This window comes from Megachile rotundata, chromosome 10 (genome assembly GCF_050947335.1).
Source record: "Megachile rotundata isolate GNS110a chromosome 10, iyMegRotu1, whole genome shotgun sequence".
In the NCBI taxonomy this organism is placed as follows: Eukaryota; Metazoa; Arthropoda; class Insecta; order Hymenoptera; family Megachilidae; genus Megachile; species Megachile rotundata.
The window spans coordinates 1,895,756-1,914,915 of NC_134992.1; the positions used below are offsets into that span (position 1 = coordinate 1,895,756).

General features: G+C 33.0%; 3 protein-coding genes across 9 annotated transcripts in view; 2 read left to right on the plus strand and 1 right to left on the minus strand.

The window, feature by feature from the left end:
* Positions 1 to 19,160, minus strand: part of LOC105663968 (cyclic nucleotide-gated channel alpha-3-like) — a 1,281,713-nt gene that overhangs the window by 583,212 nt on the left and 679,341 nt on the right. The window lies entirely within an intron of this gene.
* The window catches only part of LOC143265284 (uncharacterized), a 392,112-nt gene that overhangs the window by 66,092 nt on the left and 306,860 nt on the right, over positions 1 to 19,160 (plus strand). The gene's annotated exons all lie outside the window — the stretch shown is intronic.
* The window catches only part of LOC100875844 (fatty acyl-CoA reductase wat), a 30,542-nt gene that overhangs the window by 8,407 nt on the left and 2,975 nt on the right, over positions 1 to 19,160 (plus strand). Inside the window, exons 1-4 of one of the 2 annotated variants that reach the window (XM_076536198.1) lie at positions 16,211 to 16,338; positions 17,047 to 17,566; positions 17,731 to 17,923; positions 18,775 to 19,017. In XM_076536198.1, coding sequence (XP_076392313.1) covers positions 16,297 to 16,338; positions 17,047 to 17,566; positions 17,731 to 17,923; positions 18,775 to 19,017 — 998 coding nt within the window. In that variant the 5' untranslated portion in view covers positions 16,211 to 16,296. Of the gene's footprint in view, positions 1 to 16,210; positions 16,339 to 17,046; positions 17,567 to 17,730; positions 17,924 to 18,774; positions 19,018 to 19,160 lie in introns of those variants that run through there. The other variant, XM_076536197.1, reaches the window with a different exon arrangement.

Sequence of the window (19,160 nt, forward strand, 5' to 3'; positions counted from 1 at the left end):
TTACATTTTTGAGACTTTTTTTTTAAATTGAATTATTTACACTCGTTCAACACCTCTGCTATATCATATCATATGTCAATGGTTATAAAGACTAGAATCAAGTTTAGAGTTACTTTAAACATAGAATCTATTATTTACGGCAGATCGTTCTAAACTGAGTTTTTCAACAAAATACTATCAAAATTCACATTAATAACCAACGTATGAATCGGTTTGGAACAAATTCGATGCGAGTTGTGAACTGATTAGTTGGTTCCTTAGATCTTAACCAAATTGAAAATCATCGGGTAATTTTCTTTAAGTGATTTCATGCATATCCTCGATGAGATGGATCTCTTGAAAACTTTAAAAGGCAATTCTTGCAAAATCATAGTTTAACATTGAGTTGCTAAACTCTTAATTAAATCAATATACAAGAAACTTTTTGAGCATATATACGCGAAAAGGAATGTTATGCCACAGTCATAAGACATTTAAGTAATTAATAAGTTCGTGTTACTAAAGTTTTGTCCTTATTGTCTTTCTGTTAAAATTTATTAGATACATTATCATATACGTTAATATACATATTTATGAAAAGTATTTATAAAAACTTATTTTTGTCTTAAATGACTTTACCATGTATAAATTTATAAAAATACCCGCAAGTTCAATTATATGTATATATGTATATAGGGGAAGGTAGCCTAATTTGGACCAATTTTATATTATTCACTATATGAAAGCATGAAAGAAGTATTAATAAAAATTAAGTAATAGAAAAGAAACTCATTAATTGTAAGTGTAGCTTCAAAATAAAACCATTTATGAAATTTTAAATACGATTTATAATAGTAAAAAATAAATTCAAAAAAATCTTGTCATCGGTCCAATTTAGGAAACCGGTTTCCTTATTTGGACAGCTAGCTTCCTAAATTGGACCATTAGCTTTTTTAACGACAATTACAACAATAGAACGTTTTAACTGTAGTACTAACTCCAGCACACGGAGTATGAATCCAAACGCGACATTTCATACATTGTATCATATCTTCTTCCTTGGTTTCTTCACACAAGGTACAAAACAATGAACCACCATTTTCTTTTTTATGTTTTGGCATTTTGTCAAAGTTTGATGAACTTATTTTTTTAAAGTTTTTTAAGTTTATTCGGTCTAACTGCGATTTGTAAGGGCTGCTTGATATTTTCACTGCTTTCTGGGCTATTGGCGCACTGCAAGAAGACGAAGGACCATCTGGATTTTGATTTTTCTTTGTTCACGGTGATATTTCTTGAAGAACACTCCTAAATTGTTTACTCTCGTTGTCACTTCTATCTTCTTCATCATCACTGCTAGAAGTTGTAATGTGGTTGTCGAAATTGAACCGGTCCAATTTTGGCAACTGTTTCCAGTCCAACTTCGGCAACTTGAATATTTTATACTTAATATTATACAAAAACGTCAGACTAACATAACCTCATAAAATTGTAACAGGAAATTATAGACAGATAAGTAAGCTTTGTGATGCTTTAATAAGACCTGTAATTACTTACGTTTGGACGAATTAACGGCTTTCACTCTTACATCAAAATAACAAATTTTCTTCGTAGTCAAACAAATAATACTTCTCTCAATGTAACCATTAGACGTTTCTTCACAAACACGATTGCATTAATCTCGTCTACATCTATGTATAACAAGTTGCCTATCTAAAATCGCACAGATTTTATCAATCTTTGGATATCACAGCGGTCCAAATTAGGCGACGGTCCAAATTAGGCTACCTTCCCCTACACTGATAAAGAAATGAATTTATTATACTTTACATTATACATTAATTCAATTTCGTTGTAACTTGGTGATTTTGTTTGACGCTATATGGAATTATAGTTTAAGTCTCAGTATTATGATACGTAATATAAACAAAAATACCATGATATTTTTTGCCGAATATTTTATCCGGATTTTGCTTTCTAAATTAAGGGGTAACGCCACTCTAGAAGTCAGAAAAAAAGATGATTTTCGGGAATTTTTAAAGTAATAATCGTACAAGTTATAAGGTCAGAATAAAAATGGCCTTATTATATATGTTTTGAAGATGGTTTGTAAATTTTTATAAACAATTTGGATTAAAAATGGCGGCTGTAGGTGTTGGCAAGCAACAACACCATTTCTTTGAAAGGGCTATACGGGCGGACTGTTTTTTCATTAACACATGGTCCTAAGACAAAAAATCAAAAAGTTTCTCATAGTATATATCAAAATCTATGGAACATCGTACGGAAATTAAAAAATATTAATAATTATTAATTTGGTGTAGATATGAACAAAAAATCCGTACGATGTTCACTGCGTTGTAATATATTATTTTGCACCTCTCCACGAAATTTCAAGTCGATTAGTTAACAACTTTTCGAGTTATTTGTCCGCCCAGTTCAAATAAAGTGATTTCGAGAAAAACGCGTTTAAAGTTTTGATTGCCATTCAGCATAAGAAATTTGTTATATAACTTTAATCAACGATGCCTGCACCATATATTTGGCCTTCTATATTAACATACTCCATGTTCTTTTCCTTCTTATTCGATCTAAGATTAAATCTCGACATTTTTGAAGCTTCATTCAAAGCTCGTTCTGAAAACTCTATGCATCGGGCGTCGGCTTGTAGACAAAAATTGTAAAAAAATTCGTGTTTCCGACCTGCCCCTCACTTAAAACTTTTTTCTTATATTCTACATGTAATAAAGCATCATTTAAGCAACAAAAAAAAAAATCGATTTTTTCAAAATTCTAGACTGGTGTTACCCCTTAATGCTTTCGTACATCATATTTTTCTGTACTCCGTGGCAATCCTTATTCACCTTCTTAGTAATAACATAGAATTCACCCTTTCACAGATCAAGTATATCTTTTTGCAAATTAAATTTACTTTTCCTCATCAGAAATATTCCCACCAATTTTTTGGTTTCTACAAAATTATAATTCTGAATAAAGAATTTTGTTACCTCTATGTAATAATATTTAAATATACATATAGAAATATAAAGTGCTTATTAGATATAAAAAATACTCACATATTACATATGAACACATCTGCAATAGTTTTTCTGGCGCTTTGCGATGTAAATTTATGTACTTAAGTGTCTTAATTACGACAATATACAACAATGGTAATTGCAAACAGATAATTAATAACATCCCCTAAATTTTCAAGGTTTCAAGACTCAAGTAAAATATTCCTAACTTTGAATTTAACTTTTGAGAAATGTTCTTCGTTAGCATTCGTCATTAAACTGATAGAAATATTAGAGTGTGTCTAACTAACAAAATCACACCCTTCTCGTATGTTCTGAAGGCTTACATTGTCCAAAATTTGCCACACTTCGTTCAGAGCATATTCATTCTCTTTCTCCAGCAATTTTCGGAGAACTTCATAACAAATATTTGAAGTGACCAAACGTGTACTCACTTCATGCAACACTAGTCCATGAATATTTATTGTAGTAGTTAAGAAAATACTTTACCCGCTAATTATTGTTCAGTACACGCTGTTCGTTATCGCACAGTACACGACAAGGTAAAAAAAAGTACCAAAAGATCTACTGATCATGTTTGATCCGTTAGTTCAGAACAAAATGTTAAAATTTAATTATCTATCCGTTAATAACACAATATGAAAGCGGTAATCTTTGCGTAATAATAAAGGAAATGATTTTCTGTAAGATAATCGATATAGAATGTTATATGAAATTTTGTCATCCTATGCTTCATTGCTGAAAAAAATGATTTTCAAAATTCGTCACATACGCTATACGACATTCTGTTATTTACGTACCAGACAAATTTTGAAAAGAGCTTTTCTTAAATTCTGAGATTAGGATAACAAAATTTCATACCGTCCGTTTTGATGCTAAGTTGTATGTCTCGTTAATGTACTCAATGATTACGTATAACACGTTGATATGTAGTCTGTCTCACAACTAGTGTAACTCCTGGAAAGAGGTTGTAGTCGAGGCGATTCTGAACAACTTTTTCCTTTGTGAAAATGGTTTGAAGTTCTGTTTTGAATTATTAATGAAAAACGCAAGTGAATGAGAGCGTCTGAAGAGTGCGCGCCCAGGCTCAAAAGCGATGGATTGAAGAGTAACGGCTGACCATGACAACGAATAACTGCCTTTGTGCTAGGCTAATGTAATCGTTTAAGGGGTTAGGTGGGTTTCAAACGCTTAAAAAAAGCGTATTTTTACTAATTTTTTTTAATATGTCAAATGAAATATTTATTTCAAACAATTTAGTAAATTAAAAGATACATAACTAATAAGTACTTTGTGAAATTTTTGTTTAAAAATGTTGAATATTCAGCCATTGGGACCTCATTTCCGTTGATCTCTCAAAAAAAGGTCTCTTGGCGTGGTCACGATAACTCTTGACTGGTTCATTTAAAATTAAAAAACAAATTAGTTTCTGTTAGCAGGTATATAAAGCTCGTACTTGAACGAAGGAAAAAAAAAAATTAAAATTAGAAGTTTTGGCGGAGTTATGAACAAAAAGTTTCATTTTTTGGTCACATTTTCACCACGTATTTCCTCGTAAAATAAGTTGTGATAAAAAGAAACAAAAATCCTTCATTCAAGTACTAGATAATGTTATTTTGAAGAAGTGTGCAAAATTTGAACAAGATTGGTTCATAACTTTTTGAGAAATCATGTCCACCGACTTCAAAAATAAAGTTTCGAGAAAAACGCGATTGAAGTTTTAAGTTGAAATAACATGCAGAAAATTTTTTTTTTTTTAAACTTACATAGAATCATCGATTCCGGCACCATAAAGTAAAGAACCTGCTACAGCGGCAATATCTGGATCCTAGCTTCTTTAGTCCCAGCGTCGAGTTTTTTCTCAGCTACGAGTATGCGATTCTCGTCTTCTTTTCGGGCATACTCATGGCTGTTTCGGCCAAGTTTAACACACTGTTTAAAATTCACTTTACCATTGCACACTTTGTCCTCTCCATTTTCATTTATTACATTCGAGCACTTCACAAAAGTCGATAGCGTAGAAAAAACTAAAAAAAAAGTCTATAACTGCATATTGAAGAGTACCGAACCAACGGTTTCTTGGTCTTTTATTGCTGCTATAGTAAACCTTCAATATCCAAAAGTCTCTTAAATCTATAAATAATGTCTACACAACTAAAATATTTAAAACTAGTTGCCCTTAGAAAAAGAAAACAAGCAAGAAAGACAGTCAAACAATAGCTACGTAGCTGCTTCAATAAACTTGCGACGCGCCAGGCTGACGTGGCCTGACGGGCGGAACTTCCGAAGGGTCTATCTCTTTGAATTTTACTCTAATCGATTTAAAATTTTGGAAGAATATTCTGGACACATTGTACTATTTAATAAGATAAAAAAAAAAAATCGATTTTTTGAAATTTTCAAACCCACTTAACCCCTTAATAAAAAATCCTTATATCAAAATTCAGTTAAACAATGAACAGAGCAATAAAAAATAATCTTCACTTATATAGGTTTAATATATTTAATAAGTTTAAATAATTCATGTTATGGGTTTTTTGGTAATTGATTACCGTGTCGCAAACTTCCTTTTGTTTGTGTGTCCCAAATGTTTCTCTCTCAATGCGTGCAAAACAGGACGCATGTAAAAACAAAATCCTAAGATGAGTCGAACATTCGACGTCTTGAATCATCGAAAATCATTGTAAAAAAATACGTCGCACATCATACATCATACATCATTATACAATACATCCCCTACATTTGGCCATCCTGCAATTCATCCGTCCCGGATGAATCTTTATAGTTGCTACATGATTTAATATATTCAACACAAGTCGATGTTATTTTTGGACCTTCTCCTAATCTTGTTTATGCTACATCGTAAGATTTAACTTTTATAATCCGGTAGGGTCCTAAAAATTTCACACGTAATTTACGGTCTGAGCTCATCTGGGTACTCTTTATCGCAATAATATCGTCTACTTCGTATTGATGTGCCTTTTTCCTTTACCGGTAATACGCTTTCTAATTTTCTTCTTCAATTTTACAAAATTTGTGTTTTAACTTTCTCACGGAGTTCGTCACGATTTTCTTCAAATTGGATTAATAATTCTTTTTTGACGAGTTCTTTTAAAAGCAAATCGTCTTTATCATACATTTTTACATCAAACTGGAATTCAAATTGGATCATTCCGATACTATGTTGGAATATTGAATTTAAAATTCTTTGCAACTTCCCGGTATATTTGTACTACTTACTCGGATCCTCTAAGGCTAATTTTGAAAGCGTGGAAATAATGGTTCTATTTAATCGCTCTACCTGTTTATTTGCTCTTGGAGGATCAGTCGTAATTAATATGTGGTTTATATTTTAGAATACTCTTCTTGTAATACTCTTCTTCGAATTCTTGTGAAGTAAATGCGGTTCCTCTATCTGATATAATTTGAGTAGGATTTCCGAAAACATTCTTTTGCGCTTCTAATTTGCTTATAACTTCACGTGTTTTTGTTGATTTTGTTGGGTGTAGTCAAACAAATTTTGTAAAACTATCGATAACGGCAAACATATGGTTTTAATTTGTGTTCAGTACGACAGTACATCTGGGTGAGGATTTCGAAAGTTTGTTTATGATCGGATCGTCAGACAGCCGTTTTTGAGCCAATACATTTCGGGGTTTTCCAGTATTTATTTTAATGTATCATTATCATCGCTATTTTGTGTATTTCTTGTGTTATTTTTTTTATAGTCGCGTTCTATCCACTGAATGTGAAAAGTGCTTCGCTAACAAAGTTATTTATGAATAATCGTTTACGCATTTTCATTCGCGGTCCTTACCCATGGTTACTATAATTGGCAATTAATGAGCAGTGACTGTATGTCTGCCGTCAGCAGTAGTAAGTGAAACGAATAGAGTCATTAAGGTGCCCAACAAGTGATTATAAGTGGACTATATCTAAGAAATGAATTTGACTTCGAACAATTAGAGTTTATTTTTCAATGTACATGTATATTTAATATTCCTTCTAACTCTCGACTCCCCACTCACTATACGTGAAATCACCGTCAATGTGTCCTTCATGAACCCCTCTTTTGTTTATAAAAGAAAAAAAACGTATTGTTCCACGTAAAAAAATATTTGTGGCACATATGAAATCTTACAAATGTATTTGAAGTAACAAAAAGTCGGTAAACTATTGTATCACTGGAAACTTGTATTGAGGTCTAATCATTTTACTGTAATACGCGTCCTAAGACCTAACAGTGGCAGACAAATATTACAGCGAAAAATAGTAATGAGAAGAGACAGAGAAATGAAATAAATAAACTAACCTAACTGTGATATCAGTTGTTGCAGTGCATGTTTTTTTACAAAAAGTAGGATCGGTGAAGTCACGAGAACACAATTTTACTGGAATAAAATTATCTTTAAACAATTTTTGAGTACATTTAAAGTGGTTTATCCCTTTTTCATGAAAAATGAATAATTAAATAGTATTCGTAATTTATTTATTATGTGATTTAATTTTGACACGGTACTAACACGCTTGTTCGCGACCACGGTTAGCCGTTACGGTCGAAACAGCCCCTTCCGTGTTTGGATGTCCGCTGTTCGCGTGCTGTGATTAGTCGGTATTTTTTGTTAATAATATAAAAACGAAGCCTCAAACCCCAAGTCGTTCAGAATCACCATAGCTACAACCCCTTTTCGGCAGTTACGCAAATTCTAAGACACTAAGTATATCAATTACATTTTCAATATCAGCTTTGGTATAGATTCTATATTGGTTCTACTTCAGTTTTGCAACCGCTTTGCTAATAGTTACGATACTATTAATTTTTATATGAGTTCCATTTCGATTCTGTACGCAGTGCTGTATTAACTAAAATCGAACAGTTACGATGAATGGGTGTACATTTTGAAGCAGACTTTGGGTAACAAGCCGCTGATATTTTAAATCTCTTATAATTTAAATTATAATAAAAATTTAATGCTATTAGTATAAAACTTAATTACAATAATTAGTTACAGTATTATTATTGTTGTTATTGCTTTTAGGTTATTTTTTACCGAAGCGTTGAATCAATTCTGGTGTATAGGTTTACAAAAATTGTTTGTAGTTCATAACAGCTCTTTAAACAGGTATTCAAATTTCCATCGAGTGTTACAAAAAACATTCTATATTAAAGAAATACCGAAACTGGGCTAAAAATAGATATCTCGGTTTTTTTATTCTAACGATTTTAAATTCGTAATAATTTGAATTTCGTTCCCTCGTAAGTTCTTGAAAATTTTTAATTTTAATATCTTACCTATTATGTTTCGTTTGATATTAGTTTGCGATAGAGGTCACATAAGAAATGGAAGAAAAAAGAATTAACAGCAAGCTTAGCGTTGAGATTCCAAGATATTCGCTTGAAAATCGTGCACTATGTTGAGTGCTAAAAACCTAGGAATTTTAATGAAGTCAAATCTCAAAAATAACTCAGAAATACGCCACGTTAATATCCTCCTCAACTATGTCGCAAAAAAAGAAAAATAACAAAATTTAAAAGAATTATTTATTACTGTAGGAGGTCAGCGACAACGGTCATATCGCGAACGTAAGGGGAAAGTTCGCGAACAAAAATATATAAACAGCTGTTCGAACGAATTCGTTACCAGCGAGCGTGTCGTCCAATATACATATATGTGCGTTTATTAGTGCGAGTGTGAGAGAGACAGATTGACAAACGCGTCGAACGTTAGGAAACGGTCGCGAGGCTTCCGACAACCGAAAATTCGCGAATCGTTTAAACGCCAAAAATCGAGAATGTTCGGGCGTGTGTCCGCGGTGCGAGCGTTAGAATGTAACGAGTCACGAGCGAGTTTGCGAGTACGGTCACCACGATTATCACGATTACGATTACAGTTACGACTTACGATTTACGGTTCACGATTTACGATTTACGATTTACGATTTACGATTTACGATTTACGATTTACGATTTACGATTTACGATTTACGATTTACGATTTACGATTTACGATTTACGATTTACGATTTACGATTTACGATTTACGATTTACGATTTACGGTTTTTTGACTTTTGTACTTTATGTTTCTCGTGCGCGTTTTGTAATTATCGTACAAAATATTTATTTTTGTATTTTTTTCGAGTACTTTTCATTGCTGTTTTGTCGTGTGCTTTAATAAAGGCTTAGTTTGAAAAATACTAATCCTACATTAATTGACAATTCTGTTCAGGCTGTTCTGACATAATGTAGACTATAGGATGTTCGATAGTAAAAAGAATAATTCTACAAGTGATTTTATTGATAGTTTTCTCTTTTATTTTTACGCTTACGATTTTTATTTTAAACAAGCTGTTCGGCTACTGGTAGGCATAATTAAACGGTAGTTGTGATGATACAGAACAATTTTTTCCTTTACCAAAATGTTGACGAAAGTATAATTTTTGGAATTTTTTCCGAGAAACACTGACTAATCAGAACGAGAGTAGCGCGTGCCTAGATGTAACAGCCGATGGGTGACAATCTAATTGATAACAGAAAGCCATTATGTCAAACTTAAATCAAATAATGAATAATACAATTAAGAATGAGATGCGGTTATGCATTATTTACAGATAATGAATAAATCAATTATTTGCTATTAACTTAAACCGAGTGAATCGAATTTGTTCGATACTTGTATTCGTTATTCAACTGGAATAAAAAATAAAATATCTCAAATTTTTCCTGTCGCTCGTTACAAAAATGCAGAAAAGTCAATTCGTATATTTTGAAGAAAATAAAATAACTTCCTTATTCATCAAGAACAATGTGAGTTTTGTGTCTAAGATATAGATTCTCTTAAGTACAACAAATATTGTTTCCACATTGGAGTCCGGAGTTCCCAGGATGCTATATGCATTATCGAATTACAACCGGTTCATTCAAGGAAAGAAAAAAAGTAATTTAGAAAAAACTAGTTGTTCCGAACGAACTGAAACCTCTAGCAACAAGGCGAGCTTTATATTTTAATGGGTTACCAAACTCATCGTTTTTAATAGCAAATACCCATTTACAGTCTACAATATTTTTATTTTCTGGCTTTGACACTAACGTCCAGGTATTATTAATTAAAAGAGAATTAATTTCATCTTTAATTGCCTGTTCCCATTGAACTCTATCATTCCTATTTTTAATTTCCCAATACGAAGTTGGAATTTTACAAACCAGAGATTGAGCGCACAAGATATAATCATTTCGCTCATCGATCTCATTATAAGAAATAGGTGGTCGTTGCTTAATTCTATCACTTCTTCTTGGCTCAGGAGATATTTGTCTTTTGTTACGAGTATTACTAGATGAAGGTACTTGTATATCTGTTTCAACTACAGATTCATTAAGTCCATGACTTAATTCGGTATTTTTATTTATATCTGATTTATTACTATTAGATTTATGAGACTCTACTGATTTTGACTGCATGCCAGATGAATCAGTTTCAGGCTGTACTACTACATGCCTAAATATCAAGTCTATTTTGTTACGGGCGTTTTCAGAATTAACCCCTTCAGACTGTACTATAACAGGTCTAGATAACAAAAAATTAGTCTCATCAAAAATTACATCTCTAACTACGACAAATTTACCACTTTCCACATCCCACACTTTGTAACCATTCGGTTCATATCCAACTAGAATACCTTTAAAAGATTTCTCTTCAAATTTTGATTGCCTAGTTTTATTATGTACATGAACTGCCGAACCGAAAATTCTCAGATACTTTAATTGAGGCTTCTTATTATGCCACAATTCATATGGTGTTTTTGACTATTTTATAGCCTTAGTCGGGATTAAATTAATCAGGTACGTAGCAGTAAGGACAGCTTCACCCCAAAAAACCTTTTCTAAATTTGCTCCGGCTACCATAGCACGAGCTTTCTCAGTTATTGTCCTTACCATACGTTCCGACACACCATTTAACTGCGGAGTACGTGGAACCGTTAAGTGGTAACTAATACCTTTTTCAACACAATATTCCTTCATTTCGTTTGACAAATATTCTCTCCCATTATCACAATATAAATTTACAATTTTTTAATTAAAATGAGCCTCACTCTTTGCGACATAATCCCGAAAAATTGAAAATACATCAGATTTATGCGCAATAAGATATGTAACACAATAATGAGTGATTTCATCAACAAACAAAACAAAATAATTTTTGTTATCTATTGTCGAAGGAGTGATAGGACCGCAAACGTCTGAATGTACATTAAACAATGGTCTTTTTACATAACTTTTATCTTTTGCTTTTCTGAATGGTAATCGAGTTTGTTTGCCATTTATACAAGCTTCACATAATTTATCATTTACATTTACTTTTTCTATTTGCTTTATATTGTAGACATAGTGTTAGATTTTAAGAGAGTTTATAATATTGAAGGTTTGACATAGCAGTAATAAAAGGCCAAGGAACCGTTACTTGTCCGTTTTAACATTTGGTAGACACATTGAGCCCAGGGTTGGCGTAGTTGTATTTCTTTTTTTCGGTACATGTAATTTGAAAAGTCGAGGCGATCCTTGGGTTTATTACTGCTACGGTAATTTGTGAATGGAGGGATGGATGGGTCACCGGTCAACGATTTTGGGCCGGATGACCGCTGCAGGGGAAAGTGGGATTTTCCAATTTTGTAGGACGTCACTCTTTCCCCACCCCGTATTTCCTCCCTTCTCGGAGTACCGAGAAGTTTATAAAATACCACGTTCGGAAAGATGGGACAGAGTCTGCATTGAGAACTGGAATTGAAAACATTAAACCTCCTCCGTATCCAGTATTTAATTAGTTGTCGGCCTTTGATTGAGTTTTCCTACCCGAAATAGTCTACAATATCTACAAACATTTCTTTATTCTTTAATTCAAGAAATTTATTTTTTCCAATATGGCCTAATCTTTCATGCCATAAATCGTAATCATCCTTATTGCAAATATTTATATTAGCAACAGAATGTATCATATTTGTTTTAACTACAAATTCTATACTTGATAAATTATTCAGTGACTTACCCGACATAATTATTTTACCACTTTTACTTATCTTTACTCCAGTGGTGTCGAAGGTAACAGTCATCCCGGCCTGCTGAATTTTCCGAACCGACAGTAAATTGTATGGGACATCTGGGCAGTAATAGACGTCGTCAATGGTTCCTTGAATACCGATGTTAGTTATAACCTCCATTGAGCCCTTTTTAACTGCTTCAATATACGTGCCGTTCTTCGCCACAGAAATTTTTATTGGCTCGTCCAAAACTGTGAAATTTCTTGTTAGGTCTTCACGGTTGATTAGATGATCAGATGCGCCGGAATCAAGAATAAAAACTATTTTGTTGTCCTTTGCTGTTTTCTCATTTGAATAGTTTCCAGTCATAAACGCAAATCCTGATGTATTAGGTTGTGAGGTATTAGATTCTTTTGAAGTTGACGGTTTTATTATCTGAGTAGTTTGGGTAGTTTTATTTTGATTATTTGCACTGTATTTTAGCGCCCTCTTATAATAAACACAGTCTTTTTTTATGTGTCCTCTTCTTCCACATTGGTGACACTTGATTATCTGTTCCGTATTTTTATTATTTGAAAACCATGGCTTATTTTTAACATTTTTGCACTGCTTCTTCGAATTGTTATATATTTCAAAACTCTTCCTTTTCGTCGATTGTCCTTTTGTGGCTTTTAACACTTTTAAACCCGTGTCACGGTTCTCATTATTTAACTTAACCTCATGGTCTAAGAGTCTTGTTTTTACGAATGCTAGTGTTAAATTGTCTTCCGATAAAGTCTCTATAGCTGTTATTATACCATCGTAGCACGAAGGTAACGTTAATAAAAGATGTGACACTTCGTCTATTTCTTCCAATTTCGCACCCGCTGCTGACAATTCCGAAATCAAATTTTCAAAAATTGTAAAATGTTTTATCAACGGGGCATCACTTTGGAGTCTTAACGTTAATAATTGTTTTCTTAAGGATAATTGTGTAGCAACACTTTTTCGCTCATATATAGAATCTAAATTTCGAAACACTTGTTTAGCACTGTCTTCCGTTTGCACGAAACCAAGTAGAGAGTCTGCTAAATATTCTATTATAATATTTTTAGCAGTTCTATCCATTTTATGCCACTCTTCACTAATCATGTCCGGAATTTCTTCGTCGATAACACTTATTAAATTTAGTTCGTCTAATAAGGCGCGAATTCTAAATTTCCAGACACTGTATTTTTCACCATCGAATGGTTTAATGTTTCCCTTTATGTTAAAACCTTCCATTGTCTTTTAATATTAATTCTAACTATATACTAAAGTTATATTAATATTATACTAGTCACACACACATGCGAAAAATACAAAAACACAAAAAAATATAGTCTTATTGTTTTTATAGTCTTATTGTTTTTTTACACTCTATCTCACACTAAAACAGGTAGCACAAAACTGTACTGGGCACCATAATCTATAGGAAATAGGCGGTGAGATAAAGTAATGATACTCAATTATATTTTAACAGAAACTTTAATTTAACTTTTGAAACTCGGAAAGGTACGTATTTACTAGTCAACGAAACCCGTAAGAATAAGAAAACTCGTAGAAGGAAAAATCCGTTACGAGTCTATAAACCCTATGGGTCCTATGGTGAAAACAAACATGTGCAACCTCTTGAGTCGAAACTCCAACGTTAGTGAAAGTTTACGACCCGATGATTTTTGCTGAAGGCAACACTTATTGTGTTGAATAAATCTAACAGAAACATATCGAACCGGTAAAAAAAATTTTAATAAACTTGAAGGGTTACGTGTATGAAATAAAATATAACTGCAGTTTGTTGCGTTTTTAACCGACTTCGAAAAAGTAGGTGGTTACTCAATTCGAGTTTTTTTTTTTTTTTTTTTTTTTTTTTCTATGTATGTTCGCGCATTACGCCTAACTGGATGGACCGATCGGAATGAAACCTTTTGCATATGGTAGGTGTTGACTCCCCATTGGTACCATTATCAAAAAATTTTTCATTTTTTATTTTTCATTTTTTTTTTCGCATATACTATAAAGATATACCCCATCTGCCGCAAATTTTGTAATTCCCGCGTCGTGGGCTCCGTTTATAGGTTCTTAGATCAATGGTTTCCACATGCGAACGAAGTTAATTCAATTTCATTTATATCAGAAACGTTGCGAAATGAAGATGCAGTCGTTACATTTACGTGTATTACCAGATATATGTATAATGGTACGTATTCTTTCTCAGGATTTATTAATTTCCAATACGCCATACCACAATCAACTGGTTATTGGCAGCAACGTTTACTGAAGTATTTTTAATTTTGCGCCGCCTCCGAAAAGGTTGAAATGTATTTAATATACTACCTAACGAGTAAATAGGTTTCATTCATATCTGTTACGTAATTGTATGATTGAATGAAATAGAAATTACTTCATTAGGAAATAGAAATTATTTTATACTTTTTAGTGCATTTCGAAGTCGGTGTATTTTTTTTCTGAAAATTATTTTATCTTGTTTAATCTGTACCGGAGCCCCGTCAAGACTTATCTCAGTAACAATGTTCACGAAGTTCTGTCGTGCTGCGCTTGCTTCCTTATTTTTATATTTTTACTAAGTTTAATGGACAACCCCCTGAAAGGTGGGGTTAACCAATGACCTTAACCTAAGTCCCGCCAAATCATAGAACCTCCCTCTTGTGCCCGAAGCACGCTTCCTTGGAGCGGGGGTATGATTTGACGGGGGTAGCGTTTGCTGGTGAAGGTGGCAACGCAGCGGAATTTCCCAAGGCCCAGGTCAACTACGCGACCAGCCGATGGTCGCTTGACCTCGCGATGTGGACCTTAAGGGAAACCCAGGGTTTATGACACTAAGCGTTTTACTGTTGAGACCGTTAGCAAAAATTCTAAGTACGGTCATGCTTTCTCTAAAAATTCTAAAAACGGTTTCCTCAAAAACAGTTCCACTGTTGTCCCTGTCATAAACCGTGCTAGCCGTTTGCACGTTAAAAGCTATTTACAAAATTTACAGATTTACAGCTAGTCGCTACAAACTTTATTTGTTTAAATAATATTTTGAAAATTTATAATTTTTGTTTAAATTTTTGTACTAAATGTTGATCTATTTTTTTGCAACTTTGTATATGTAAACTATGGACAAAAATAGAGGATACGTGTTTTTGGAATTTGTTGTTTGTTACAATGTTTATTAGATATATAATTTTAAATCACCTCCTGTGTAGAGAGGCAATCAGCATTTTTATTAAAAATATCATTATTTTTACAATCTTTTACAATACTTTAGACATTTTACACCTCTTCATATGCCGTTAATTGATTTCTCAATAATTATTGTAAACGTCATAGGTATGAGCGTGACGCTGTTATAATCACCGCCGCAAGGAATATAGGCTTTTATGACCAATATTGTTAAAAAATAATTTAATTTAATTCTATTTTCTTAGTTTCTTAAAAAGTCCCAATGTTTCAAAAAGTTCTAAATATTTTATTAAGATTGAAGACTTTACGCCTGTAAAAGTATTGTATAAAAGCAGTAAACTTTTGATACGGCCGTTTTCGTCTTTAAGCTAAATATGTATCGCTTTGTCGCTGCGTATGAATGTTTTTGATAGTAATCATAATTTTTCAAAGTATTCTACACAGACATCAAAAAAATCAATCAAAGATTTATCAGGAGGTTCGTTTTTGTTAAACAATATAGTGCATCTAAAGATAGTTATATCACATTTCTGACGTCTGCAGATTTAACGTATGCGGAGTTTGAGCATGCATTACATACACTTGTTATACGATAAAAAATGGAACTGCAGGAAGTAATTAGCTAACCATAATCGTGCAATTTCAAGGTAATTTGAATCTATATAAGTACGCTGGTGCTCCTTTAATGATACACAGGTTTGATAGAAATTTACCACTGATTTGTAAAAAGTATACTTGTGAATAAGAAAAGTGAATGACATATTGGAAGTAATAGAAAGTGAAAAACGAACGAATTCGCAATAATAATATAATAATATTCGCGATGAATAGCGAAAAGTGGCATTCAGAGAACGAAAACTGTAACAATGGTGGTCAGATACGACGATTTTATGCTGGCAAAAAAATTCTAATCACTGGGTTTAATTACTGATAATCACTGGGTTTCTAATTTCTGGTTTCCTTGAAACAGGCATTGTAGAAAAACTTTTACGCACTTGCTTGGAAATTGACAAGATTTACCTGATAATCAGGACTAAGAAAAATATGACAGTTGAGAAGCGAATAGAAAAGTGCTTTCAGTGTCCTGTAAGTGTAGTGTTTTAAATTCATTTTGCGTATTTCGTCCTATAATTTCTTTTAGCATGTTCATTGACGCATCACACAGATTAGGACATGTTTGAATTTACATAGGAAAATACGTCTTATGCCATTAGAATTTCTTATGTTCGCAATATTCACTGCGTATTTCAAGCCACGGGAATGAGCTAAGGAGGACTGAAAACGACTGACACACTTTGTACATAAAAGATTATATGAAATGAAACTAAAACACATTTCTGTGCATGTTTAGATTTATTTTTATATTTTTTTACACATGCAAAATTGTACTGTGTAAATATAAACGAGGAATGTATACAAATAGATGTCCTTTTATAAAATTTGTAAAGTGTGTTTTAAGCCAACCTAATTTATTTTGTATGATTGTTTAGAACGGTTAAAGGTTGTCCCTACCTACTAAGAACATTTTATATTGTAATCTATAATATAATTCTCTTTTGGGTTTTACTAAGGGAGAACCTTGGCCGTCTTTCACGAATCTCTTTATTGATGTATTACTCCTTTCTATAGTGGGTGCTATGCTAAATGTTAAACTTTTAACAGAGATTCTTCAGAACTGTTTCAGTAAGAATCGTTATAATAGTGTATAATAGTTATTCGTAACTATTTTTCGAACCATTTTAATTTCCTGTTCTACGTGGTGCATTGTAACATTCGTGGTTGCATTGCTTCCAGATTTTCGATACACTGCATAAGAAGAACCCCAATTTTATGGTGAAGGTGCAACCAATTTACGGTGATTTGCAGAAAGCTAACTTGGGCTTTTCATCGGAAGACTGTAAACTTCTAACGGAAAATGTCGACATAGTCATTCATAATGCAGCAGATGTTTCTTTTACTACAAGAATATCTTCCATCTTAAAAACAAACGTGTTAGGCACCAAGTACATGCTTGATTTAGCAGCAAAATGCTCTCGCTTGAAAGCATTCGTGTACGTTTCGACTGCGTACTCTCATTGTTACAATAAACGAATCGGAGAAAAATTTTACTCTCCTCCTTGTGATTTAAATATGGTCGAGGATGTGATACGAAGCGACGAATCAACTTTAGATGGACTCAGTGAGGTGACGTTGCGCGATATATTAGGAGAATGGCCTAACGCGTACACCTTCAGTAAATCCATCGCCGAAAGTCTCGTTGAGAACTTTTCACGAAAGACATCAATTCCTTGTTCCGTCTTTAGACCTTCGATCGGTATGCAGACATTATTTTGTTATTTTAATTAAAAACGTGGAAAAAAATGTTAACTCGCTGAAACAGTTCACATTCATATTTCTACGATACAATTACCACGAATAATTAGATTTACAAATCAAAAACCGCTAAAAATGATGTAACTTTCTTCACTTTGTAAACAGTTATATCACCGTATGATGAGCCAGTTTCTGGATGGGTAGCGAATGTAAATGGACCTGCAGCACCGATTATTATGATTAACTTGGGAGTGGCACACGTTATACCTATAGGCATGGCTAATGCTTTGGATATAGTTCCACTTGATCTGGCGGTTAACTGTCTCCTGGCAACAATTTGGGATTTAACTGTGCACAAGTAATATACATTTATTATTAAATTAATAATTAATTTTGATTGTATTTTATACAGATAAACAAATTTTATTCTTTGTTTACAAGAATACAGTCTGGCTAGGATTTGAAATCAGTATTGTATTGTTAGCGCACGGTGAACATGAGTACCTCCAAATGCACACGCGATTGTTTATGCTTGATGTGAATGTTGTCACTTTCTCGAAGGACCAGAATAATGAACACTATGTATTGTATACCTAACAAGATTCTCATTGTTCTTATTTTTAATTTAACATTTATTTTAATCTTCGACTTCACTCACCGCTCGACAAAAAGTTCTAAATAGTTTCTCAAGAAAATTACTAAATGGTACGTGGAAGATTGCTGACTAACTTTTTATTCGTGCCAATCACCCTTGTAACCTTGGGTGTACTCCTACTCCCACAAGCATGTTGCAAAGTGAGAGGGCGTTTTCTAAATTTATAAAAATTAATTAATCAGCGACCAATGTTGTCTCATCACATCCAGTGTACTTGTAGTTAGTTAAATTCCTACATAGGATGGTAATTTAATCATTGTTAAACACAAGTTCGAGGTTGAAAGAAACCCTTGAAATAAAATTTTTTGAAAAATCCCAACCATCATTGAGCTTAAAGTTTAACGAAAAATTTGGACTATAATTTGACGATGATACCGATTTTTAAATTCGATTGGACCGTTAGGTAAACAATGATCACCTAAACCGGCTAACATTGTTAGCCGCATGTCCTGGCTGCAGACAGGCTTGCATGCTAGATTGAAAATAAGAATTGCTATTCTACTGCCTCGAAAAGCGATTTTGCTAATCACTCTTTATTTCGCCGGTTCGCGTAGGAAATCAAAGGGATCACAAGTGTACAATTATGGTTCTTCCCTCTGGAAACCTTTTCATATGATAAGGTACCATGCGACATACTTTAACGAGGTGAAAAAACATCCATTTGAGAAGATGCTTTGGTATCCATTTATAATAACGACTAATCGTCGGTACTGTTTCTTGCTACTTAATGTTTTAATTCACATTATTCCCGCTGTGCTGGCTGACTTAGTTTTGATGCTTCTAGGAAAGAGAAGGAGGTAAGTATTTAAAATATTAAACTCAATACTAAACTTCAAACCCCTATTAAATGCATATATAACGCCGTAACCACGTTACTTGTGTGTAGGTGACGCTTGAATTTTCATTAGGTTTCATTATTATTATTATATTAAATCTTTTT